The sequence below is a fragment of the Hypanus sabinus genome, chromosome 6, assembly GCF_030144855.1.
Source record: "Hypanus sabinus isolate sHypSab1 chromosome 6, sHypSab1.hap1, whole genome shotgun sequence".
Taxonomy (NCBI): Eukaryota; Metazoa; Chordata; class Chondrichthyes; order Myliobatiformes; family Dasyatidae; genus Hypanus; species Hypanus sabinus.
In genome coordinates, this window is record NC_082711.1 from 175,280,799 (window position 1) to 175,308,613 (window position 27,815).

The 27,815-nt window shown below is 40.0% G+C and overlaps 1 protein-coding gene across 12 annotated transcripts in view; it reads left to right on the top strand.

Moving 5' to 3' along the window:
- Nucleotides 1-27,815, top strand: part of LOC132396137 (uncharacterized) — a 174,093-nt gene that overhangs the window by 131,763 nt on the left and 14,515 nt on the right. For 6 of the 12 annotated variants that reach the window (XM_059973642.1, XM_059973640.1, XM_059973637.1 and 3 more), the window contains 4 exons: nucleotides 10,123-10,275; nucleotides 14,806-14,969; nucleotides 16,756-16,937; nucleotides 22,482-22,539. In XM_059973642.1, coding sequence (XP_059829625.1) covers nucleotides 10,123-10,275; nucleotides 14,806-14,969; nucleotides 16,756-16,937; nucleotides 22,482-22,539 — 557 coding nt within the window. Of the gene's footprint in view, nucleotides 1-10,122; nucleotides 10,276-12,910; nucleotides 13,039-14,805; nucleotides 14,970-16,755; nucleotides 16,938-22,481; nucleotides 22,540-23,252; nucleotides 23,481-27,815 lie in introns of those variants that run through there. The other 6 variants (XM_059973644.1, XM_059973648.1, XM_059973643.1 and 3 more) reach the window with 6 other exon arrangements.

Below are 27,815 nucleotides of genomic sequence, written 5' to 3' on the forward strand. Positions count from 1 at the left end.
TTTATTTTTGCACTGTATCAATGTTCTTCATTTTGATCTGGGGTTTTTTTATCTGTAGTTATGTAGAAAATGTATTTAAAAAAACTAATAAAAAAAAAGAACAGTATAGTGTTCCTTTAGCATTGCACTGAATTTTAGATTAGACTTTAGCCATCAAATCTCAACAGCGGTACTTGTGTCCAGAATATTCCAGTCAGAGACAGGGATCTGGCTGCTAAGACAGGGCTGAGAGAGGATGGAAGGAAGGAAGAGAATGCATTTCTGGTCCTAAAAATGAAGGACTGAATCCTGTTTAAAGATCTCTTGTACTTTATCCAAATGTTTGCCGTTCCTTTGGTGAATGCCAGCAGGCTCTTGTTGCATGTCCTCACTGCGTATCCCATCCCTATATTTCTGGGGTAGATGATCCATTAGCAGTGAGAACTCTGATTTTCTTCAGTCTAATCCAGCACCATCAACATGCTAATTGCCTCTATATAATTTATTTTGTTCCTTTCTCCAATATTTACATAGCTAATAAATAAAATGTCTAAAGAATGTGAAAGTAAAAGTTAATATGTCAATGACTTTTCTCCCGGAGTTCTGTGCACAAGGGTAATGTTCAATTTCTGCAGGCTCAAGGGTAATCATGAAGGCTGGCAAAATTTAGCACAGGATGAGTTTCACATCTGTGACTTGCCTGGTCTGCATGATTCAATTATTCACTGAGCCTTTTGGATAAGCAGACCGAGCCACTTGCCAAGCAAATACACAGACAAATATTACCTGTGTACCCTGTCTCCTTCCTATCTGGTTTCTGCTCATGTATCTTCACCTGGCAACGTGACTAGAATTGGGAATACTCTTGCACAAACCATCTCACTTCATGGAAGCACTTATTAGAACCTTGTGCTACTTTTGAGTTTAAGTGCAGAAACTATGCAACCATTATGCAATATAAGCAATGTACAATATGTAAATGAAAGGCTGTAAACAAAAGTCAATATTGTTTGGTGCAGAAGATTTACTGTAAACCACTCCAAAACAAATCTACAGAGAAATAATCAAAATAATTAACTAAAATAGGCTTAAAATCTTTGTACATGTTATTACTACTAAAAGGAAACGGACTACTCAATATTGTTTAATATCAATAGTGAGGCAGGATGTCCACCACACAAAGCCATGCTGGCTATTCTAATCAACCTCTGCCTTTCCTATATAGAGAAATCTTATCCCTTAGGACTTCCTCCAATATGCCTACACTGATGGAAAGCTTGTTTTTCCTGCTGTACTCCTTAAATAGAATCATAGAGCACTACAGCACAGAAACAGACCCTTCAACCCAGCTAGTCTGTACCAGCCTGTTATTCTGCCTCGTCCCATCAACCTGCACCTGGACCATACCCCTCCCATTTATGTACTTACCCAAATTTCTCTTGGATCTTGCAATTGAATCCAAATCCACCACTTCCACTGGCATCTTGTTCCACTGTCCCACCACCCTTTGAGTGAAAATGTTCCCCTTTTTACCTTTAACCTATGATCTCTAGTTCTAGTCTCACCAAACTCAGTGGAAAAAGCCTGCTTGCATTTATCCTATCTTTACTCCTCATAATTTTGTATACCTCTAACAAATCTCCTCACATTTTCCTGCGCTCCAGGATAAAAAGCCATTACATTCCAGGAAAATATTCCAGGAACAACTATAGTTATCCTCCACTCTTTTGACATCCCACCTGTTGGGGCCCCAGATCTGCACTCCTTTGCTTCCCTCAGCAAGCTCGAGTAAACTTTGTCTAGCCCTGGGATTTATCAAGCACTCCACTTTTTTAATCATACATTTCTTTTTATTTCCTGATCTTACCTTTGCAATCTTTGTCTTTCACCCTGGCCTAAACATGGCTCTGAACTCTTAATAACTTTATTTTAAAAGATTCCCATTTGTCAGCTCTCAAACATCTGCTCTCAATCTACTTTCATCAGATCATCTCTTATGTCATTGAAATAAGCATTCCCTCAGTTGATCTTAACTTGAGGGCCTGCATTATCCTCAGAAATGCCAGAAAAATGGTCACTGTTCACAAAATGTTCTCCCAATAACCAGATGCAGTTTCTTTTCCTAAGGTAAGGTCAGCTATTGTCTTGCCTCTGATAGGTCTCTGAGTTTTGTCTTGAACGGACTGAACAAGTTCTGCCTCTCACACAGAGACAATCCCAGTCAATATCAGGGAATTTAAAATCCCCCAGTACTATAGCACTATTGCTTTAACACATTTCTGCAATTTGCTTTTTATTTATTGCTCTCATTCCTGCTGACTGTAATTGGGAGGCTTATAGCATAACCTCAGCAAAGTGATCAACCCTTTCTTATGTCTAGTTTTTACCCTTTTGGCCTTATTGAATAATCCCCCCCAAGATTCTAAGTACTGACATTTTACTCCCTAGCTGGTGATGCGAATCCTCCCTCCTCTTTGTCATTCTCTTGTGCCGTGTCTGAAACCCCTGTAGACTGCAGCATTAGACTAAGAGTCATATCTTTCCGTCAACCATGTTTCTGTTACATCATAATTACAAGTTCTGATCTAAGTTCTAAGTTCATCTGATTTACCTTTGAATCTCCTTGTAGTAAAGTGACTGCTGTTGATTGTACTAGTCCTTCCACATCCCCAACCTGTCTCGGTTTGCTTGCTCCACTGAACTTGCTTGAATTTTCTTCTACAGTTTTCGCCCAGCTGCATTGCTGGTGTGTTTCCAAACCCCTGCCAAATAAGATTAAACCCTCCTGAACAGAGTGAGCAAGCCTCTGTTTAAGGAAATTAGTCACCCTCCAGTTTAGGTGCAACCTGCTATTCTTGTATGAGCAACACACACAAAATGCTGGTGGAACACAGCAGGCCAGGCAGCATCTATAAGGAGAAGCACTGTCGACGTTTCAGGCCGAGACCCTTCGTCAGGACTAACTGAAAGGAAAGATAGTAAGAGATTTGAAAGTAGCGGGGGGAGGGAGAAATGCGAAATGATAGGAGAAGACTGGAGGGGGTGGGATGAAGCTAAGAGCTGGAAAGGTGATTGGCAAAAGAGACACATTTCCTCCCTCACCACCATTCACGGCCCCAGACAGTCCTTCCAGGTGAGGCGACACTTCACCTGTGAGTCGGCTGGTGTGGTATACTGCGTCCGGTGCTCCCGGTGTGGCCTTTCATTTATTCGACACAGACTGGGAGACCGTATCGCAGAACACCTACGCTCGGTCCGTCAGAGAAAGCAGGATCTCCCAGTGGCCACACATTTTAATTCCACGTCCCATTCCCATTCCGATATGTCTATCCATGGTCTCCTCTACTGTCAAAATGAATCCAAACTCAGGTTGGAGGAACAACACCTTATATACCGGCTGGGTAGCCTCCAACCTGATGGCATGAACATTGACTTCTCTAACTTCCGTTAATGCCCCTCCTCCCCTTTTTACCCCAACCCTGACATATTTAGTTGCTTGGTTTTTTTTTTCTCTCTCTCTGCCCATCACTCTTTGCCTTTTCTCCATCTCCCTCTGGTGCTCCCCTCCCCCTTTCTTTCTCCCGAGGCCTCCTGTCCCATGATCCTTTCCCTTCTCCAGCTCTGTATCACTTTTGCCAATCACCTTTCCAGCTCTTAGCTTCATCCCCCCCCCAAGTCTTCTCCTATCATTTTGCATTTCCCCCTCCCCCCACTAATTTCAAATCTCTTACTACCTTTCCTTTCAGTTAGTCCTGATGAAGGGTCTCGGCCTGAAACGTCGACAGTGCTTCTCCTTATAGATGTTGCCTGGCCTGCTGTGTTCCACCAGCATTTTATGTGCGTTGTTTGAATTTCCAGCATCTGCAGATTTCCTCATGTTTATTCTTGTATGAGTCTCACCTACCCCACAATGATCCCAGATATCTAAGCATACAGGAGCCTATCATTTTACAGTCTAAATTAACCCTTGCATTTACAGTCCTGCACCTTCACAAATTTCTGTACAATTTTCTTAAAAACGTAAAATATCACAGGCCCCTTAAGCCTTTTGTGGCATTTAACTCCACTTGTCTACCAATCTCTACTTCCATTCCTTACTTTGTAATTCCAATGTACATTGATCTCAGTCTTGAACATACTCAATGACTGAACATCCACAGCCAGATGGAATAGAGAATTTCGAAGATTCACCCTGCCTTCTTTGAAGAAATTAGCCCAGAACTCAGCCAGTCATTCAGAGATTGTGGCCCATAGTTCTCGCATCTCCAGCCAAGGGAAGAACCTGCCAAGCTCTTTCAGAATTCCATAATTTTAATCTCTCTCTGAAGGGAAAGTTTTGAATAGTTTCTTCCTGTGCTGCACTTTCCTTCCTACCAAGATGGAAGAACATCTGCCTAACCTGGCATGCTTTGGCTGCCATGTGCTTGTGGTGCAGCTACAAATAAAGTTTTTAATTGCATCTGCACATATGACAGTAACCTAAACTTTTGACTTTGGCCAGGTGTTCCCTTTTAAATTAGAAAATAATATTCAACTCCACTGTCTTTTCCTAGCCAAATAAAGTGATTTAAAAGATTTCTGTTTTCATTTCCAGTGTGTGATTAAATTAATTGATTTGAACCAGGCCAGTCATTGTGATTCTGCTGTGGATATAAATACCTGACATTATGTATTGGATGCCTGATTGTTGTCTCACAACCCTTACTGGAAGTACACACCAGCTGGAGACAAATTTCACTGCATCTGCAACGCCACAAGAGTTGTGGGTGTTCACGTTCCAGACTCCCAGTGTTGAGCAATCATGAGTTGTGTATCAGGGAGTTGCATTATACCTATTCAGGAATCCAGAGAAATTTCAGCCAAAAATGTCTCTGTTTTAAGCACAAGAGATTCTGCAGATGCTGGATATCTTAAGCAACACACACAAAATGCTGTTAGAACTTAGCAGGACACACAGTATCAATGAAGTGGGATAAGCTGTCAACATTTCAAACTGAGACCCTTCACCAGTCCTGATAAAAGGTCTTGGCCTGAAACATTGATTGTTTATTCCCCCCCACAGATGCTGCCAGACCTGCTTAGTTTCTCAAGCATTTTGTGTGTGTTGCTTATTTTAAGATCAGTTTCAGTACATGTTGAATTGGATTTAATTTCATGGACACATACAGTAGTTACCCTAATCAAATGATCACTGTATCCATTTGTCACATTACCCACGTGATAAATGTTACACTTCATTTCTCTTTACTAAAAGGGCAGAAGGATTCCATTAGCCAATTCATGACCTGCCAATCTTCAGATTCAGGTTCATTTATTTATCACATGTACATCAAAACATAGAGTGACATGCGTTGTTTGCATGAATAAACAACACAACCTAAGGATATGCAGCGGGCAGCCCGCAAGTCTTGCTAGCATAACCTGCCCACATTCCAGGGCCAGCATAACCTGACCACAATGTTCAACAGAACTACACAAGCAGTAACAACAACAACACAACAACAACAGCAAAACGAGTCCCTTTCCTCCCACCCATCCACCTACCTACCCACTCACTCATTCACAGGATTGTACATTCTAACATATGATAACTCAGTAAATAATTCTCCACTATTTGCAAAAAAAACCTTTTAATATTTGTAAATTCACTTGAAAATGTACTTTCTACATACCACATAAAATGGTGCAGAGTATTGGAGTTGTCAAGAAGTATTCAAACAATCAATGCTGTGCACTGACCTCTAGTGGACTGGCTTAAGGAGCTTTAGTGTAATATTCCTGTTCTAGATGCCAGCCATGCAGGAGTGCAAGCCAGCAGGACAAGTATTTTCCTTTTGGAGAATTGTTGTTTGGAAATATCATCATTGTTGCATGTTATGCTTCCATGATTCAACAAGATGGAAAAGAGGGTGCACACCTGCAGACTGATGCATCAATTAGTTAGTGGACTTGCATGCTTTTAGACCATGTTCCATAAGACATGGGAGTAGAATTAGGCCATTTAGCCCATTGAGTGTTCTCTGCCATTCTATCATAACTAATTTATTGTCCCTCCCAACCCTCCTGCCTTCTTCCTATAACCTTTGACACCTTACTAATCAAGAACCTCGGCCTCAGCTGGTATTCCAGCGAGTCCAGCGGCCTTGTTGTTTTTCAAGGTGTTGATGGCTTCCTTGACTTCTTCAAGTGTTGGTATTTTGCTTATCATCAATGGGCTGTTTTGGAATGTTGTTAATCACATTCCTGTCGAATGAGATAGCTTGATTTAGAAGATTTTCAAAGTGCTCTCTCCATCTAGAATTGATGTCAGCAGTGCTCTTAAGGATGGTTAAACCATCTTTGCTTTTGAGGGGTGCTTGACCGTGAGTGGCTGGGAAGATAGAAGAACCAACGTCAGTATGCTAAATGAAGCAAAAACAACAAGTATTGAAGCCTACGGAATCAAGAGTCGACTAAGATGAAGCGGTCATGTTGTTCGGATGAAAGATGAACGTCTGCTGAAACAAATCTTCTACTCCCAGTTTAAAGAAGGCAAACATAAAAGAGGCGGACAACAGAAGAGATTCAAAGATGTCTTAAAGGCCAACATGAAGAAATGTAAAATCAACATCAACAATTGGGAAACCAATGCCAAGGACAGGAAACTCTGGCAAACCATCATCCGAGAAGGAACAGCAACGTTTGAAGCTAACAGATGTGCAGAATTAGAAGAAAAGAGAAGAAAATGGAAAGTGAGGCAGCAACAACCAAAGCCTGATCTGCCATCTGGAACTACCTGTCCTGAGTGCATAAGAACTTTCAAAGCAATGATTGGACTTCTAAGCCACTTGAGAGCCAATAAATGGATCAACAGAATGAAGACCATCATCCTCAACCTCAGGGGATAGCCACGACAAATCAAGAACCTACGTCCGCTCCATCTAAGCCAGGGGTTCCCAACCTTTAACCCTTACAGTTAACTGAAGGGTCTGTGGACCTCAGTTTGGGAACCCCTGATCTAGGTGTTTCAATACTCAATAGGTTCCAATGAGAACTCCCTCATTCTTCTAAACTCTAGCAAGTACAGGCCAAGAGCCATCAAATGTTCCTCATACGTTAACACTTTCTTTCCTGGGATAAGTTTTGTGAACCTCCTCTGGACCCTCTCCAATGCCAGCATAACCATTTTTAGACAAAGGGTCCAAAACAGCTCACAATATCCCTGGTTGCTTTTATTAAACAATTAATAATAGGCAATAATATCATAACAATCACAACAATAGCTTTGATTTGTTGTGTCTTTTAACAGAGTAAAACATCCCAAAGAGAAATAAAAATTGAGGGTCTGAAGTTTGGGCTGCAGCCAACAAGAGCACATAAATAAGCATAGGAAAACTCAGGTTGCACGGGGTTGGTTACACAGCAAGATTAAGATTGGTATGCCAGGGTAATAAACAGGGATGGGGAAACAGCAGGTGGTCCTCAATAGGTCAGATATCCCATGATGAGTTGTGAGGTGCATTGGAACATGGGGAGGAAATGCAAGGCCATACACAAGTACAGAGAGAAGAATAGAGGAACAAGACTAATTAGATTGGAAACGAGCAGTCACCACTGACTTGATGGTCTGAATGTCCAGCACCCCTCCCTACTTTTAGCATAGTTCATTGTAAAAGCCTATTGAGTGAAATGCTTGAGGGTAAAATTCCGCATCAGAATAATTCAGCAAAAATGCATGAAAACAAAATTGAAAATTTCACCTTCTTTTGTCTGGGCCCAGCAAATTATTGCACAATGTTTAGAAATCATTGTTTACATTTTCTTGCAATCCCCACAATTTATACCTTTGTTTTGCATTCTAATCCTCAAAAATTGTTAGAAGATCGAGTTTGGAGGAAGTTGGGCTTAAGAACACAAATGAAATGAGACTGCTGACTGGAAGAGCAAAGTCCACTCTGTCCAGTTAATCCATGACTGTATGATTTGAGTGAGTTAGATGGGAAGTACTAAAATGAAAGTCCAGAATGCTTTCGTCCACACAAATGCATGAAATAAGATACCAGACAAAATAGTAGACACATAAACTCTGAAGTTATTTAAGAAGCAATGAGGTGCTTTGTTTGAGGACAAGTGCCTTAGGTTCCTTTGGAAAAACTACCTGGATGGTCTGAATGCCTTCCCTCATTTGTACTTGGTGATTCAGGGTGAGCAGAGTTGAAGAACATAATAATTATCATCAACCAGCTGCTTTCACACAATCCTACTTCATATCAGGAGGTCATTCAGGTCATCATGGCTGCATCAGTTGCCTCTGCCAAATTAGTTGCACTTTGATCTTTTCTCCCCTTCATTTGTGAACTAATTTTACTTTTACAAATATAAATTCCATTCCATTTTGGAAATGATTGCTGAATTTGGATAGGCACTGCCTACAGATCAAAGCAAATTGTTGCTTAAAATATATCCCACTTGGTCCACATGCCGCCCCATCCCCCAACCCTTATTTGCTATTCCTAGTAAATGTGGATATCAATTTTCCTTCTAGGGCAATAGATTTTTATTACATAGCTCTACTCAGAATGTTAATTCATTTTTTTCAATTGTTTTAATGATGGGGTTACATCTCCAAATAATTTATACTAACACTTGACTTGAGACTATTGAACTATGTCATAAATTGCAAATAGCAGGTTAAGGAGATTTATTATTCATCACCTTGGGTCAACTTTGAACCAGAGCCCAGGCATGTAAGGATTTTATATTAGCTCAGTCCGCAAAGATATATATTTTAAACTCATGACAGAACTCAGTTCAGGGAGGTACAATAAGTTTCAGTAAGAATTTTGAGCTCCTACTCTGGACCTGACCTTTGAATTGAGCCTGTCAATGATTTAAAGAACTTATAGAACAATCACCAGAGAGCCACATGACAATTATTTTCAGCTACGTTTATTTAACTTGTGTGTGATTCAATTATATCAAAGTATCAGTGCAGCTGTAGCCTTGGTATTGTAAAGATGTGCTCACAAAATTTGTTTTACCACAAGGTGAAATAACAACTTGCATTTATTTCACGCTAGTGGACAAACTAAATATTCTTGGCTAATTAACATAAAGGAAAGATCTGTATTAGCACTTAGCAACATTTGAGGTTTGGGAGTGCTGACCATATCAAAAATAGTTTTGAGAGGCTTTCAGAATCAGGTATAATCTCACTGGCATATGTTGTGAAATTTGTTGTTCGTATAATTGTTGAGAGATATGAAGGTTAGCATTAAGTTCCATAGAGAAATGACATAGAGGGAGCCAAATGAAGGATTCGGGCTATATTTCCTTAGTGCTGGGACATATAGGAGGCCAACGTGTAGGGATGCAATGCTGCAATATGCAGAAGTTCGGTGTTACAGGTGAATGAGGAATTGTCGAGAAGAATGAAGATATAAATTTATTTTGGTTACTGAATAAATATGGAATATTAATAATGTAATATTTATCAATATAAATAAGTCTTTTATTCATATACTGCATAATTACTTCCAATGAGTTTGTAGTATTTTAATTCAATTCAAATTTAATTGTCGTTCGACCATACATGAATACCTGTGAATACAGCCAAACGAGACAGCATTACTCCAGGGTTAAGGTGCAAACACAGTACCAACAGTCACACAGCACAAAGCACACATAGCATGAACAAGATAGCAAGCACATAAAAGTGTCAATAAGATACAGCCACACAATAAAAAAAGTCCAGACCCAAACCATCATTGCAGAAATTTGTCGTTGACCACAAAGGAGCTTGATTTCTACCGAGCAAACACTGGGGGAAGGGCAACATCAACTCCAGCCGCACCACACCTGCTGGAACACACCGGCTCTGATGTCTCTCTCCTGGTACCTGTAAACAGGCAGCACCATAGCTTGAGGAGTCTTCAAGGCTTCAGGCCCTGTTCTCCTGTGCATCTGTTGAACTCTCTGGAGCCCAGACAATTTATGCCTACCAGTATAGTTGCGTTCCATTGCACTTTACTTTTGCAGCATATCTTGCCAAATCCTTACCCTGGTGAGGCAGGTATTTTGGAGGTTTGATCTGAATATCTTTTGTATAAGCCCTACACAATTAGTACAAATATATATGTACATAATGTTGGTTTTTGTCCTCAGAGCAGTGGAAAGCCTGGTATGAGGAAAGACTAGATGGGAGGAAGCACCTTCCTTCTCAGCAGCCACCAGAGCACCTTAGTATAACCCGTATGGTTCGGTATCGGCAACGAGCTGGATTACGCGTCCGAATTTCCCAAGTTCATGGATTGAAACGTTAGTAAATCATTCTGTACTTCAGAATCACAACATGAATGTCTTACAAGGTTGAACTTTTACATAGAATATGGAATGTATAACATTACAACACAGTACAGGCCCTTTAACCCACAATCTTGTGCTGATCTCTGAACATGTGTTTAATTGTTGAAAGCAGTAGGTGGAGGAATAATCCTCAAAGTCAGAGGGGAAACAAGGGACTCCAGATACTGGAATCTTGCTGGAGGTCTTAGCAAGTCAAGGAGCATTCACCAGAGCAGGGGAAGGAGAGGGTTCGGATCAAGTTCCTCCATCAGCATTGAGGGGGAGGAGAGAAAAGCTAGCCTCTGTAAAGAAGTGAGAGGGCGAGGTAAAATGGGGGCTGGTAGTGATAAGTAATGTGATGGATGATGGCAGATGGGGGCAGGTGGCACAAGGGGGTGACATGGAGTCGAGAGGCAGGGGCAGATTTAGATGACATGCTGAATCTTTGCAAACTTCTAAAAAAGTATAGGCGCTGCGTACTTTATTTGTAACGACACTTATATACTGGGTCCAGGACATTCCTCTGAAATGATAGTGCTGAGGAATTTAAAGTTGATGACCCTCTCCACCTCTGATCCCCTGATGTGGATTTTGTTCATGGACCTCCAGTAAAAATGGGTGTTGCGTGTCTGTATACGAAAGGGAATAAAAATGGGAGGATTGAAGGTGAATCAGAAAGAGAGAGACAGGGAAACAGAACATACTCAAAACCTGAAATTGAAAAATTTAATGGTCATACCATTGAGGTGTAGATCTCCTAGATTGAATAAGTGGTGTTGTTCTTTTAGTTTGTGTTAGGACCCATCCTGGAGAAGGCCAAGGTCAGTATGGGAGTGGAAAGGGAGTTGAAATGGCAGGCCACCGTAGCGTTTGGATAAGAACTGTTAGGATAGGAAACAGCTTCTTCCAATAGGCTGTAGGACTACTAAATCTCATCATACGGTCTCATCCTATATGAAGCGCCAGTAGCATTATACTATTAACTTTTTAGCATTTATTGTATATGCACCTTATTATTAGATCATTTATTTGTGGTATTTGTACTTTATGCGTTATGCACGTGAGTTGTATGTACTGTGTTGTGCACCTTGGTCCAGAGAAACGTTATTTCGTCTAGCAGTATACATGTACTGTAAAAAGCTGAATGACAATAAACTGAACTTGAATTTGATCTTGAACTGGGAGTATGGGATTACTCTCAAATTTACATGAGCTATTTTCTAAACAAAAGGTCAGGGTCAGGCTTAGACTCTGTGAAGTGTAAGGGAAGGTGTGCTAACAAATGTAAGGTGCAAATTGTATTAAATGATGGATTTCACATTGAGTAAGAAGCAAAAATTATTATTATCACAGATTGGCTATTGATTATTATTGGTAGATGTAACGCAGTCTGCAACAACCCCAGTTGTCTAGTTACTTCTGGTGCTTCTGTAGGAATGATGTCTTAGTCTATCCTATTCAGTAGCAATTGAATTTATACAGTGCATAAAAACCAGTAAAACAACACAAGGTGTTTTAAAGCAGTATCTGACCTCAATCTTTTTAAGATCTGTTAGGCAAAAGTCACAGATTTTCCTTAATATTCACTAATCCCTTAAAGAATTTTAAGTTATATCTGAAAGTTAGGGAGAAGAGAGCTGAGCTGAGGAGGGGAGGGGAAGGGAAATATAAGAAAGAGAGGTTTAGGGAAGAAATTCTAAAACTTGTTGTCTGGAGACCTAAAGGTTTGACCATCAGTGTTGGAGATGCAAACTGGAATTCTAAACATAATGGTCTTCACTAGCAACCTATTTCCCAGGCAGTTTCCAGCTATTGACAAAATATTGATAAAACAGTGGATTTCAATTAATTGGGACACATCGGACCAGTACATTTTTTTTTACCCAATTAAGCAGCTGCCCCAATTTGCAGAAGTTACATAGAAATAGTTAAAGTGTATAAAAAAGACAAACTACAGTTTAACTGAGTAACAAATTATGTATTTAAATTAAATACAGAACAAATTAGAACACTAATAAAACTACTACAGTACTAAAAATCTGTCATTCCTACGAGTTATCAATGGAGGAATTTATTCAATGTATGCTGTCATGTTTTGATTGACTGTAAATGAACAAAATCTACACAGACACCTAGTGCAGATAATGGACTGCTTTCATATACTTTCAACAATGAATCCACCAAATAATCATTTTCATTGTAACATTCAAGATGATTGTTGATTTGATACCTTCAGGTTTTTCGCAATACCTAATTTGCTGAAGTAGTGAAATCATTTCATTTTCACTCCTGGCAGTTTCTGGCATCTCCAAGCCTGAATGCTTGAAACCACAGAAAGCAAAAAAATTACAAATTGTCTTATTGTTCATTTCTCGCCAACTATCAGAGATAAAAATCACTGTTTTTTTAACATAACACACGCAACTGACAGTATTTAAAAAACTATTCGCTCTAAGCACAGTGTAGTGTTTAATGTCCACGCAAGTGTACATTACTGATGCTGGTTAAAAACTTTGGCAGCTGTCTCCTACCCCAGTTAAGCGACACAGTATGCCAAATAAATAAAGGGAATCCCAGCTACTTTCTCAATTAGTTTTCGTTCTTTCAGAGTTATCCCAAATAAGTGGCTGCCCAATTAACCAATGGCCCAATTGTCCGGAATCAACTGTTCTTCTCCGTAACAGGCAGAAAGTGAGCATTTCTTTTAATGTTTCTATTTAGATAGAGTATAAGCAACGAGCGGTGTGGTGGTTACACATCTTCAGTGACCCAGATTCAGTCCTGACCTCCAGTGCTGTCTCTATAGGTCTTCACTGGGTTATGGTAGGGCCCTGTTTCCAAACAGTTCATTAATGTGGCTACACACAAAATTCACACATGTTTGAAGAGCAGCCACCAGCTGAATCCCCACATGGCTGAAAAGTATTGTAGCCTTGCAGCAGCCAGGAAGCTCACCCCACCACTCTCCCAAAAACTCCGTCTTATTCATGTGTAGGCTGTGCATTCTAACCTGGCGAGGACCTGTGTGGAATTTCATGTAATAATGCAAGATTCCTCAGTGCTTTGGTTTTCTTCCGCATCCCAAAAATATGCTACTGTGTTAATTGGATAGTATAAATTATCCGTAGTTAAGACAAGGGGAGTTAATGGGCTTTTGAGGGAGAATAAGCCTTAGGGCTACGGGGAATTAGGAAGAGGGGCACAACTTGAGGAGCCAAAAACCATTGTTCTGTGGTGCAGTGCTGAAGAATAAAAGGGTTTACTGGTGTATTGTTGGTTTAGAGCTAGAATCACAGTCTATTTAGATATGCATTGCAAAATGCATTGTACAAATCACAATGTACAAAAACAACAGAAACATTTATTTAGCTTTGAATTAGCCTGTAAATTTCAAGGTACGTTGTATAAGATAAGGACATAAGAATCAGAAGCAGGAGTAAGCTACTCAGCCTTTTATTACAGTTCTCCCATTTAATAGGATCATACCTAACCATTTATCTCAGCTCCACTTTTCTGCACTTATCTCATTCTCCTTGATTCTTTTACTGTCTAAGGATCTATCCATCTCTATCTTGAATATATTCAATAATTGCATTTCAACAGTTCTTTTGAGGAATAGAGAATTCCAAAGAATCACCGTGAATGAATGTGTGAAGAAGTTTTGGTTTAACCTGAATTGTCGACCCTGCATTTTGAGACCATGGCTTCTGGTTCTAGATATTCCAGCCCATGGAATTATTCATTCCAAGTCCATCATGTAAAGTTACAGTATGTTGAAATAAGCTTCCATTCCTTTAAACTCAAGAAGGTATTGGTACAGTGAGCTTAATCCATCTTCATACAATAAACCCATTATCCCTGGATAAATCCGGTGAACTTCACTGCATTCCTTTTATCACAACTATTTCCTTCTTTCTAACAACATAGCATTGTGGGCATGCTATATTAGCACCAGAATGTGTGCCAACACTTGCAAGCTGCCCCAGCACATCCTTTGCTGTGTTGGTTGTGAACACAATGATCCATTTCAGTCTATGTTTCTACGTACATGTGATAAATAGGTATGTAGATGTGACCCTGATGTATAAGTTCAGAAACATTTGAGGTGAGAGATGATGGCTTATTTGAGGGAGGGGATGATGGTTCCTGAGGAATGAAACTATTAATATCAGCTAACATGGAGGCCAGAAAGGGCATTTGGATGGCCAACAGTTTGGCAGGAAAGGGTTTAAGAAACAGGAGATGGGTCTTGAGGATGCAGAATTTGGAAAGGTGATCAGAGGAGACATTTTATGGTGAATTCCTGACAATTTTAGGAAAATAGGAATGGCCAATAAATGCTTGAGTTTTATCTAAGTTCAAAACAAACATAACTACTTAGATGCTCATTAATTAATATCATAGTTAATGACAGAAAGGTTTATATTATAGAAGATGTGAATTAACAAATCAGTTGTAATATTATTCAATACAGTGTTTTGTGAACATATTTGCCTTGTACAGGAGATGGCTTTTATGTGAATGCTTTTGCCAGAATCCTCAAAGGAGACGGTGCATTGCATTTACCTAAGGTAGCAGAATTCAGTGATAAAGATGAGAAATTCTTGACCCGTAAACATGACTTTTCCAGCCTTCAGAGATCACCTCGCTGGATAGATACATCTCAAGTAAGTAACAGGAAATATAAATAGAATATTTTTCTTTATTTTATAAATCTCTCACATGTATGCAATGTCTTTTTAGATAGTCAAAATGTTGGCAAAAAGTTCAGAGTAGTGAGTTGTTTTGGAGTGCAGATAAACAACATGTTCTTCTGTCATTGAGTCGCTGATGGTCCAAAAGCACATTCTTATTGATGTTTAGGCTTTTTTAAAAAAAATTGATGCTGCACCAATTGCTGTCAGCTTGACTTGTAGCATTCTAAAGTCAAAAGGTTGTAGGATAAAGTCCACCATGGGATTTGAGTACATATTCCAAACTAAGAGTCATTGAATATTGCATTGTAAGTGATGCATCTTCTGGATGCTACATAAAGGAAATCCCATGGCACCATTCAGAGCAGGAGATGTTTTTTCTAGTGTCTAAGATAACATTCATACCTCAACAATATGGCCCAAATTAGATTAACCGCTCATTGATCTCGCTAATGTGAACAATATTGGCTGCCACTTTTGCTTTCAAAAGTTGTATGTAGAAGCACTCCATTGTAGTTTTTCAGATCAGTATTAAATGCAAGTTCCCAGTATGTGAAAAAGAAGTATCATACCCAGTTGCTGTGATGCCCATCATCACCAGCAAGTCGTCCAATTCAGCAATAAGCATTTCAAGACTTCAATTTGCATTATACCTTCAAAAGCAACAGATTGGAATCATGTGGAAGTCAGCACGCCCAGTTTTTGATTTTCTGCTCATTAAATTGGACAGCTGAACAATCCCGAATATTAATTAATTTCCTGATTGATCTGAGGCTCTTCAGATGTCAGGAAAGAGATGTAAAACTTATGTGATTACAGCTGTTTATTAAGTGTTACAAAACAAACACAGAAAGGTGACAAAGAAAAAGAAGTTGTGGTTGTCCCATACTCAGACTAGCAACAAAGAAAGTTCCAGTGATAACACATAGCCCACACCCAGTGGCCACTTTATTAGGTACACCTTTACACCTGTTTGTTAATGCAAATATCTAATCAGCCAATCATGTGGCAGCAACTCAATGCATAAAAGCAAGCAGACATGGTCAACCGGTTCAGTTGTTGTTCAGACCAAACATCAGAATGGGGGAAAAATGTGATCTAAGTGACTGACTGTAGAAGAATTGTTGGTGCCAGATGGGGTAGTTTGACTATCTCAGAAATTGTTGATCTCTTAGGATTTTTACACACAACGTTCTCTAGAGCTTACGAAGAATGGTATGAAAAATAAAAAAAGACATCCAGTGAGTGGCAGTTCTATGGGGAGAAATGCCGTGTTAATGAGAGAGGTCAGAGGAGATAGCCAGACAGATTCAAGCTGACAGTAACTCAAATAACCACGTGTTACAACAGTGGAGTGCAGAAGAGCATCTCTGAATGCACAACATGTCGAACGTTGAAGTGGATGGCTACAGCAGCAGAGACTATGGACATACAATCAGCGGCCACTTCATTAGGTACAGAAGATTCCTCATAAAGTGACCACAGAGTGTATAAAATAGCTAGGTTCAAGCTGTGCAACAGTTCAAAAAAAAACAGTATCAGCTACACTACAGTTACTGGAAGATTTACTGAACAATTACACCTGTATAGGAGGTTATATAAAAATACAAGCTAGCATAAGAAAGTTAAAATACTAGAAAAAACACAATTCCACTCCTTAGTCCAATATCCCGTTTGTTCAATTCACATTCTGAGTCCGACAAGATGTCTTCTGGCTCGTTTTGTCTGTTTGAAATCTTCTAAACCTTTCATTCTTCAGGTGTTACATCCGAATTGGGATACCCACAGTGTGTTGCTCATCCAGATATTCAGCATCAATGTTGTGTACACTCCTGACCGTAGTGGTCAGGAACCAGGCCAGGTCACATCACACTCAGGACGAGAGCCAGAACCAAATGATCTGTTACAGCTTGGGTGGTCAGCAATCCCTCTTTTTGATGGGTGAGTGCATTGTCTCTTTTGCCATTCATCCCAACAAGCCAGATGTGTCACTGAAATTTTAAAGAAGCTGTGACCTTGCTTGTTTGTAACGTGCAACCTAAAAAATTCTGTTTCCAAACATTGCAAGATGGGTGAGTCAGATTCTTTTGATACAGTTCCATAATATTGTGGAGCAGTCATTGTAAGAAGTGCAAATTTATTTTTATTCTTTTAAAAATTACAATGAATCCTTGAGAATATTACAGAGCTTGTCTCATTTTTGCCACAATGTTTATGAACATTTTAGTTCATATCCATACTTATAATTTTATGTTTATGTAATTCTTTATAATTATTGAATGCTTTTTGTTGCATGCCACTCCAACGCACCACAGCAAATTCCTAATACATGGTGAATAAAGTTGATCCTTAATTTGATTCATGTTTTGAATAATTTTCTCCTCTCTTTCTCAAAAAATATTGCTTCTTGTTGAGAAATGATGCAACAAATGCTAAAAATAGCCTCTTACCCTGGCAAAAGTGAGAAGAGAAAATGTTGGAAAAACTCAGCATCTTTGGACAAAGAGTTTACATTTCAGGTCCCAGCACTTTCATCAGAACCAGAGAGAAATTAGAAATAAGACAAGTGGTGAATCTGTGGAATTTATTGCCACAGAGAGCTATATTGGCCAAATCACTGGGTGTATTTAAGACAGAATTTAATGAGTTCTTAGAGACATAAAAAACTGTAAATGCTGGAATCTGTAGTAATGAACAACCTGCTGGAAGAACTCAGTGGGTCAAGCAGTATCTGTGGGGAGCAGAAACTGCTGAGGTTTCGGGTCATAGCAGAGTTTCAACATGGAACATCAGTATTTCCTTTTCTCCCACATATGCTACTTGAGCTTCTAAGTTCTTCCAGCAGGTTAATTAATGGTTCTTGATTGGTAAATGATTTCAGGGTTACACAGAATAGGTGGGAGAATGGAGCTGAGAAAATAATAAAAAATAGTCATGCCTGGAATGGCAGAGCAGAAAAGATGGGCCAAATGACCTAATTTTGCTTCTGTACCTTATGATCATATGATCTAAGTTTCAAGTTGCAGAGAGAAAAAGGGACAGAGAGGACAGAAGAGCAGATTCTGTGATAGGGTGAGGGTGAGCAGAACTGTGATTTGCAAACAAATAGTTGAATGTGTTCATTTCAGATTTTAGATAATAGACAATAGACAGTAGGTGCAGGAGTAAACCATTCGGCTCTTCGAGCCATTCAATGTGATCATGGCTGATCATCCACAATCAGTACCCCATTCCTGCCTTCTCCCCCTATCCCTTGACTCCGCTATCTTTAAGAGTTATATCTAACTCTTTCTTGAAAGCATCCAGAGAATTGGCCTCCACTGCCTTCTGAGGCAGAACATTCCATAGATCCACAGCTCTCTGGGTGAAAAAGTTTTTCCTCAATTCTGTTCTAAATGGCCTACCCCTTATTCTTAAACTGTGGCCTCTGATTCTAGACTCCCCCAACATCGGGAACATGTATCCTGCCTCTAGCATGTCCAATCCCTTAATAATCTTATATGTTTCAATCAGATCCCCTCTCATTCTTCTAAATTCCAGTGTATACAAGCCCAGTCGCTCCAATCTTTCAACATATGACAGTCCCGCCATCCCGGGAATTAACCTCGTGAACCTACGTTGCTCTGCTTCAATAGCAAGAATGTCCTTCCTCAAATTTGGAGACCAAAACTGAACACAATACTCCAGGTATGGTCTCACCAGGGCCCTGTACAACTGCAGAAGGACCTCTTTGCTCCTATACTCAACTCCCCTTGTTATGAAGGCCAACATGCCATTAGCTTTCTTCACTGCCTGCTGTACCTGCATGCTTAATTTAAGTGACTGATGAACAATGACACCTAGATCTTGTTATACTTCCCCTTTTCCTAACTTGACACCATTCAGATAGTAATCTGCCTTCCTGTACTTGTCACCAAAGTGGATAACCTTACATTTATCCACATTAAACTGCATCTGCCCACTCACCCAACTTGTCCAAGTCACCCTGCATTCTCCTAACATCCTCCTCATATTTCACACTGCTACCCAGCTTTGTGCCATCTGCAAATTTGCTAATGTTACTTTTAATCCCTTCATCTAAATCATTAATGTATATTGTAAATAGCTGCGGTCCCAGCACCGAGCCTTGTGGTACCCCACTAGTCACTGCCTGCCATTCTGAAAAGGACCCGTTAAACCCTACTGTTTGTTTCCTGTCTGCCAACCAATTTTCTATCCATGTGAGTACCCTATCCCCAAAACCATGTGCTTTAATTCTGCCCACTAATCTCCTATGTGGGATCTTATCAAAGGCCTTCTGAAAGTCCAGGTACACTACATCCACTGGTTCTCCCTTGTCCATTTTCATAGTTACATCCTCAGAAAATTAGTCAAGCATGATTTCCCTTTTTTAAATCCATGCTGACTTGGACTGATCATGTTACTGCTATCCAAATGTGCCGTTATTTCATCTTTTATAATTGACTCCAGCATCTTACCCACCACTGATGTCAGGCTATTTTATTCTCTGATTCTGATCATTTCTCTCCTATTTAGCTATCATTCTCTAGCCTTTGCCATCTCTTAAAAGCATCCCGAATTTTGACATTTAATCTCCTTGCCCTTCACCCTATTGCTGACCTTTCCTTTTATCTCCACTCCTTCACACTTTCTCTCCAACAGAAAACTTACTTCATTCTGACTTCTCATAATTTAGTGGAAGTTATTTCACCTGAAATATTAACTCTTTTTCTCTTTCCACAAATGGAGCCTGATATGCTGAATATTTACAGCCTTTTCCTTTTAGATTTTGAATGTCTGCAATCTCTTTGCTTTCAGAAGAATGATTGAAAGGGGAGTTCTTTAAAATTTAGTTTGAATTTGTTCTTATCTGATATCTGCACACATCTGTCTTCAATGGGGTTATTGATTAGCAACTGAGATCAGGAACTCAGATGACTAGTTTTCCTTCTTTCTTGTGGCAATAAGATTAACCCAAGTATTGAACTTGCTGTAGGTGCCACAAACTATCTGGATTGGTTAGTTAGCACCTTTTCAACTAGTAATTAGCAGGAGTTGACTTCTTGATTCCAAAATCCTGTTTTAAATTGAAAGTAATTTTGCTACAGTTAAGATAGTGAGCCCTTTGAAATGGGTGGAGAACTTGCAAAGGCCTCACCCTAACCCAGGCCCCTCTGTCATAATGGCCTCCTGGCATGGTGTCCACTGTAGTGAAGGATTCCTCACTTCCACCAGGAACTTGTAAAACTAAAGGATATGACATAGCAGCAGAATTAGGCCACTTGGTCCATCAAATCTACACTGCCATTCCACCATGGCTGATTTATTATCCCTCTCAACTCCATTCTCTTATTTTCTCCCTGTAACCTTGGTGCCCTTACTAATCAAGAGCATATCCACTTCCACTTTAAATACACCCAATGATTTGGCCTCCACAGCTGTCTGTTGCAAAGAATTTTGCAGATTCCCTACCCTCTGGCTAAAGAAATTCCTCCTTATCCTTAAAGATATTTAGATCTTAAAGGGCCTGAGTTCCCCAACAATTGAAATGTACGAGAGTCAAATGAAACGTGTAAGGCGGGCTCTGTCAGGCTCTTGTTCTGCATTGGAGAAATTTAGTTTTTATCAATGCTTCCAAGAATACATCATCACCTTCCCCATCTGAAAATCTAAAATAAAATAAAGGGGTGGCATGGTAGCGTAGTGGTTATCGTAACACTAACATAGTGCCAGTGATTACTGATCGGGGTTCATTTCCTGCCACTGTCTGTAAGTAGTTTGTACGTTCTCCCCGTGACCGTGTGGGTTTCCTCCCACATCCCAAAGATGTACGGTTAGGGTTAGTGAGTTGTGGGTATGTTGTGTTGTTTCCAGAAGTGTGGTAACACCTGCAAGCTGTCCCCAACAGGACCTTCGCTGATCTGACTTGACACAAACGACTCATTTCAGTTGGTGTGACAATTAAAGTTAATCTTTAAGATCCTTAAAAATATTTTAAATAAAGAATCTGACTGTCGATGGAATCTTTCACAACAGCAGGATGCTCCATCTTTTGAAATGTAGTCACTACTTTAATGTAGAAAACATGATAGACACAACAAGGTTGAACAGATAATGACTTAATGATCTGCTTTTTCAAATGTTGGTTGCTGGATAATTATTCACAAGGACCCAGGGACAACTCACCTACTCTTCATTGTGATAGTTCAATGGTATATTCTGTGTCTACTTGAGGGGAAGATAAGGGCACTGATTTAGTTTCTCATAGAAGAGACAAGATACAAAAAGATGACGGACTTGAGAAAGATAAGAAACAAGTTTTCATCTTGTATTGACCTTTTGCATGAGAACATTCATGCAGCTGTATAAACAATGCTTGGCAGGAAACAGGAAAGTACTGAGTTTCAGGCTAGCAATGGTGCACTTTACAGTTCCTGTCTCCACTACCGCAGAATGCCCTGGACTAACCTAGTTACGTCAGCTAAATCGTTATGCAACATACACAAAATACAGAAAGAACTCAGCAAGTCAGGCAGCATCTACAGAGGGAAATATACTAAGGCCAGCAATATCATGAAGGACCCCACCTACCTTGCTTATGGACTCTTTACCACACTCCCCTCAGGGAAGAAGCAACCAACAACCAGACTCAAAAACAATTCCTTTCCCCAAGCCATCAGGCTGATCAACACCTCCACCCACTAACCCACCCCACCACCACTACATCCACATCAATCACTCTTCTCCACAACCCTCAGCACACTTCATACCCCAATGAACTCCCATGTTACTTGTGTTTTTATGCTTATTGTGTTTTTTCTTGCACCGCTTCAGATCTAAAGTAACAATCATTTTGTTTTCCTTTGCACAGTCAACATTTTCGGCTCAGACAGTTCAGGACTGAAAGAAGGAAGAAACTAGAATAAGAAGGTGGGGGAGGGGAAGGAGTACAAGCTGGCAAGTGATAAGTGAAGCCAGATGAGGGGGAAGATAGGTGGGTGAGGGAGAGGGGATTAAATGAGAAACTGGGAGGGGATGGGTGGAAGAGGGAAAGGGCTAAAGAAGGAATCTAATAGGAGAGGACAGTGGAACATAGAAGAAAGAGAAGGAAGAGGGGAGGCAAAAGGAGCTAATGAGCAGGTGAGGAGAAGAGAAGGTATGAGAGGGGAACCAGAATGGGGAATGGAAAGAGAAGGGGAAGAATGGATAAACTACCGGAATGTAAAGAAATTGATGTCCATGCCATTTGGTTGGAGACTCCTCAGGCAGAATATGAGGTGTCATTCCTCCAACCTAAGTGTAGTCTCATCGTGGCAATAGAGGAGGCCATGAACGGACATGTCAGGATAGGAATGGGAAGTCAAATTGCAGTGGGTGGCCACTGGGAAATCCTGCCTTTTACGGTGGACAGAGCAAAGATGCCTGACATAACTAAACTGTTATGTTTTTTTCTCTCTCTCTCTCTCTCTCTCTCATACCTTCCAGCCCTTATGTGAAGACGGGAGTTCACAATGCTCCACTTTTTCAAGGCTCTCCGCATGCTGTAAGTAATTAGGAAGCTTGAAATCTTTATCTAGATTTTTTTAACAGAGGGAGTGCCAGGTGTCTGGATGAAGTGAAGGAAACAGATATACTGTATTTACAACACTTAAGATTCATTTAGAGAGAAACATGAACAGGCAGAAATGGAAGGATATAGATCATGTATGATACATGCACATAGGATTAGTTTAAATCAGCACCATGGTTGGCATATGTGTCATGGTCTAATAGGCATGATCCTGTTCTGTGCTATGTTCCAAACATTTTAACATGCATGCTCTCATGCACAAAATGGTTTTTTTTTTGCCTTTTTGTGGAATACTTTTGGAGTCAGCAATGTTATAATCTCCTTTTATTAACAAAAAAGGGAGGCATGGTAGCATTGAGGTGAGCTTAGTGCCATTAAAGCAACCAGCTGTAAGATTGGGATTCAATTCTGTCTGTAAGAAGTTTGTACATTCTCCACATAACCATATTGGCACTGGAAGTGTGATTACAATTGTGGGCTGCCCAGCACAATCCTTACTGATTCAATTTGATGGAAGCAATGCATTTTGTTGTATACTCTGATGTACAGGTGACAAATAAATCTAATCTTTATCTTTATACTTTATAACATATCATCTCCGTGATGTTGTCACATACTTGTCACATATTAGTTCTTATCAGTTCAGCAAGTACTAATCTCTCCATGAACTGTTCTTCTGCCATCAGGTAAACGTCACAGGAGCATCAAAACAAAAACCACAAGATTACTAAACAGCTTCCTCCCACAGGCAGTCAGACAGCTAAATAGCTGCTCTACCTGACTCTGCTTTGGATACTTTTAACTTGCACTGGACACTTATAACTTGCTTTTAACTGACATGTGGCTGTTGTGTATTACTATTTATTGTAATGTTTATTATTTAGTGTTGCATTTGTTATTTATGATTGCACTGCTCCTGGGAAACGCTGTCTCATTCTGCCCTGCAGAGCTGATGTACGGTTAGAGTGACAATAAAGTTTTTGAATCTTGAATATTAATAAGAAATAATCAGCACAACAGAATCAGAATCAGGTTTAAGGTCACCAGCATACTCTGTGAAATATGTTGTTATGTGGCAGCAGTACAATGCCATACATAATAAAAAATAGTAAAATACAGTAAGAAGTATATATATTTTTTAAAAAGTTAAATAAATAGTGCAAAGAGAGAGAGAGAGAAAGGAGTGTGGTAGCGTAGTGGCCTCAGTGTAGTAAGGGAGTGTAGTGAGGTGGTGACCTCAGCCCACCTCTTTACTCTTTTCCATCGATGCTGCCTGGCCTGCTGAGTTCCTTCAGCATTTTGTGTGTGTGTTGCTTTGGATTTCCAGCATCTGCAGATTTTCTTGTTTTAATAAGGTAGTGTTCATGGGTTCAATGTCCATTCAGAAATCTGATGGCAGAGGGCAAGGAGCTATTCCTGAATCATTGAGTGTGGGTCTTCAGGCTCCTGTACCTCCTCCTTGATGTTAGCAATGAGAAGAAGGTACGTCCTGGACGATGGGGGGTCCTTGATGGACTCTGCCTTTTTGAGGCATTGCTCCCTGAAGATCACACACAAAATTTGGCCCGAAACGTCAACAATGCTTCTGCCTATAGATGCTGCCTGGCCTGCTGTGTTCCACCAGCACTTTGTGTGTGTTGTTCGAATTTCCAGCATCTGCAGATTTCCTCGTGTTTGCTCCTTGAAGATGTCAGTTTAATTAACTTTTGCTTCCTGGATATACCTATTTGTTTTCAAATTGAGCAGCATTGCTGATGGATTAATCATGAAAGCTAAACAGTCCAGGAATATCCACATCTGTAAATAACTTCAATCAACTTTAAATGGCAAAGGATCTGATCCAAATAACCATCACAACCGTATGTGTATGAAGAAAGAAATGGTTCAAAATTCTGAAGAGAGGCTTCATAATTTGGAATCTAGAACATTAACAAAACTCAGAATTGTTCAATCATTAACTGGAATTAATCTTCCAGTTTAAGATGGCGTTACTGAAGATAAATAGATAAAACACAGAAAAACCATAGATTTATGTAGATGCTGAAATGTACAAATGTAGGGTGACAGTTAACTAAGAAAAACAGACATTAGAATGTGCAATGGTATGTGTGAACTGAAAAATGGGATCTACAGTTAGGCTTGCTTACCTTGCTATCTACTATTTCAAACAAGATGATTGTGTAATTCCTCCGTTAATTATCACATTAATTAACTGGTAATGTATTTATCCACACTCTCAGTATTTCGTAAATTAATTTATTAACTAGCCTATACTGGAAAAGCAAATGTATTGTTACATTGTCCTGGATAAACCATTGTCCTTTCATCGGGAGGATTTACAGCAGTTGAATTCATGAGTAGCTTAGACACTCTGTGATGGCGATCCCTAGTCTTTCCCAATTGACAACTCACCTGGAATGAAAACCATTTTATCCACCACTTCCACTGGGATTATGGCCCATAGGAATGTCTATAATTTGGGTTTATTTTTGGAACATCTACTCTGCTGATAAATCAGAATCAGGTATAATATCTGTCAGGAAATTAGTTATTTTGCAGCAGTAGTACATTAAAACTATAAATTACTATAACAAAGTGTGAATTAAATTAGATATGTAGTGCAAAAAGAGAACAAAAAAAGTGACGTAATGTACATGGATTCATTGTCCATTCACAAATCTGATGGTGGAGGAGAAGAAGCTGTTTCTAAAATGTTGAGTGTGTGTCTTCAGGCTCTTGTACCTCCTCCATGATGGTAACAGTAAAAAGAGTACACGTCTGGGTGATGATAGTTGCTGCCTATTTTGAGACGTTGCTTTTTTCAGATGCCCTTGATGCTGGGGAGGCTAGTACCCATGATGGAGCTGGCTGAGCTTGCAATATTCTGCTGCTTTTTGTGATCCTGTGCAGTGGAGATGTAACCAGTTATAATATTCTCCAAAATACATCTGTAGAAATTTGCTAGAGTCTTTGGAGACATACAAACTTCTAATGCAATACTGCCAGTGTTTTGCCTTTTTAATTGCATCAAAATATTGAACTCTGAGATGTTGATATCTAGGAACTTGAAACTGCTCATCCTTTCCACTGTTGATCCCTCGATGAGGACTGGTGTGTGTTTTTTCAGCTTCCTTCCTGTAGTCCACAATCAATTTCTTGGTTTTATTGATGCTGAGTGCAAGTTTGTTGTTTAGACACCACATATCTAGCTGATCGATCTCACTCCTGTACACCTCCAATAATGGTTGTGTCATTGGAAAATTTATAGGTCATGTTTGAGCTCTGCCTAACCAAACAGTTGTGGGTATGGAGACTAGAGCAGTGGGCTAAGCATACATCCATGAGGTGCTCTGGTGTTGATTGTTAGTGAGGAGATCTTACTTCCAATCTGCACTGACTGTGATCTCCTGATTTGAAATCAAGGATCCAGTTGCAGAGGGCAGTGCAGAGACCCAGGTTGTTGATTAGTATTGAGGCATGATCATGCTGAATATGAAGTTGTCATCAATAAACAGCAGCCTGACATAGGTGTTACTGTGCCCAGGTGATCCAAGGCTGAGTGGAGAGCTAGTGAGAATGCATTTGCTGTAGACCTGTTGTGGCCTGTTGTGCAAATTGCAGCAGGTCCTGATTCTTGTTTAGGCATAAGCCTAGTAAAAATGGAGGAAGGAAAGCCTTTCATAACCACTAGATACTTAAAAGCCCCACCATGGCTATTCCTGACCTAACCTGAGCCCATTTGACTGTAACTTATTCTCAAACTGCCCATCTCTCTCACACTCACTCATTATAGAATGACTCACAGGAAATAACCTGTTATACAAGAAGGACAAAGGCAGCAGGCTCATGGGAACATCACCCCAGGAGGTTACTCTCCCTAGTCACCATCCTGACTTGAAAATATATTGCTATTGCTTCATTGTTGCTGGATGTAAATCCTGGAGCTCCCAGCTGTTGATATTGTCAAACAAAACAGGGACCCTGTGAGCTTCGTGGCAAGTGGAGAGACAGAGGCACTGCCCTCGCCTTAAGGAGAGTCTCCTAGAACCAAAACCGAAAGACATTCTTTTCTTTAAGTTCTTAGAGATTCTTCTTAAAATAGATTCTATTCAGTGCTCAGTTATTGTAACACATGATTTAAATAGACTGCTGAATAAATACACTGCGGTACATCTTGTCCCACCTCCTACATATAAGCTCAAAGAGTGATATCAGCACTTGTCTTAAATACTCATATTCATAAAGTGACCTTGCTCAGCATTTCAGAATATTTAATAGGAACATAACTGGACTAAACCCCTTACCAGGTCTGCCCTGCCACCTTTACTAGATTATTTGCAATGAATTCAATTACTTAATGTTGTTTTTCTTTCTTGAGTAATCTCCAGACTACTTCTAAATCGCTCTGGAAACTTTGGTGGCTTCTTCTAGGCATGAGTCATGCTAGTGTCCTTACTATCTGCTCCAGCATCCACAGGATGATACGATTTGAAAGGCTACACTGTTTCAGAAACGTTGAACCGAGAGTGGCTATCAATGGGTATTACAGTGATAAAGCTTATCAGTCTTTGTCTGTGTGTGTAGTTTTTCACTGATTTTAATTTTTAAAAATAATTATTGAGGTACAATGGGCCTTAAAACCATGCTGCCCAGCGATCCCCCAATTTAATCCTAACCAAATCACGAGACAATTAAGAACAACCAACTAGCCTATCAACCGGTACATCTTTGGACTGTGGGAGGAAACCGGAGCACCCAGAGGAAACCAACTTGGTCACGGGGAGAACATACAAACTCCTTACAGGCAGCGGCAAGAACTGAATCTGGGTCAAGCGTTGTGCTAACCACTATGCTGCTGTACCACCCCTATTGTATTTCTTTGTTTCACTGCAAATGCTTGCAAGAAAATTAATCTTAAGGTGGTATATGATGACGTATATATACTTAGTTAATAAATTTACTTTGAACTTTGAACATGCTTTGCCCAGTACATCACTGGATTGCTTGTCATGTTAAGCTAATGAACTTGATCTCTTCTCCACTATACCTAGTCCATTCTATCTCCTCGGCCCCGACCCCTCCATAGCAACTTCCCATCATCTAATTTCTAATCTCTTTCTCCTATGCAGCTCCCATTCCCCCACCCCCACCCTATTAATCACCAGTCAGTATCAGTCTCCCCTTCATGAGCCACACCACCGTGCCAAAGGTCCACCCAGTCCACAGCAGAATCCCAATCAAAATGGAGA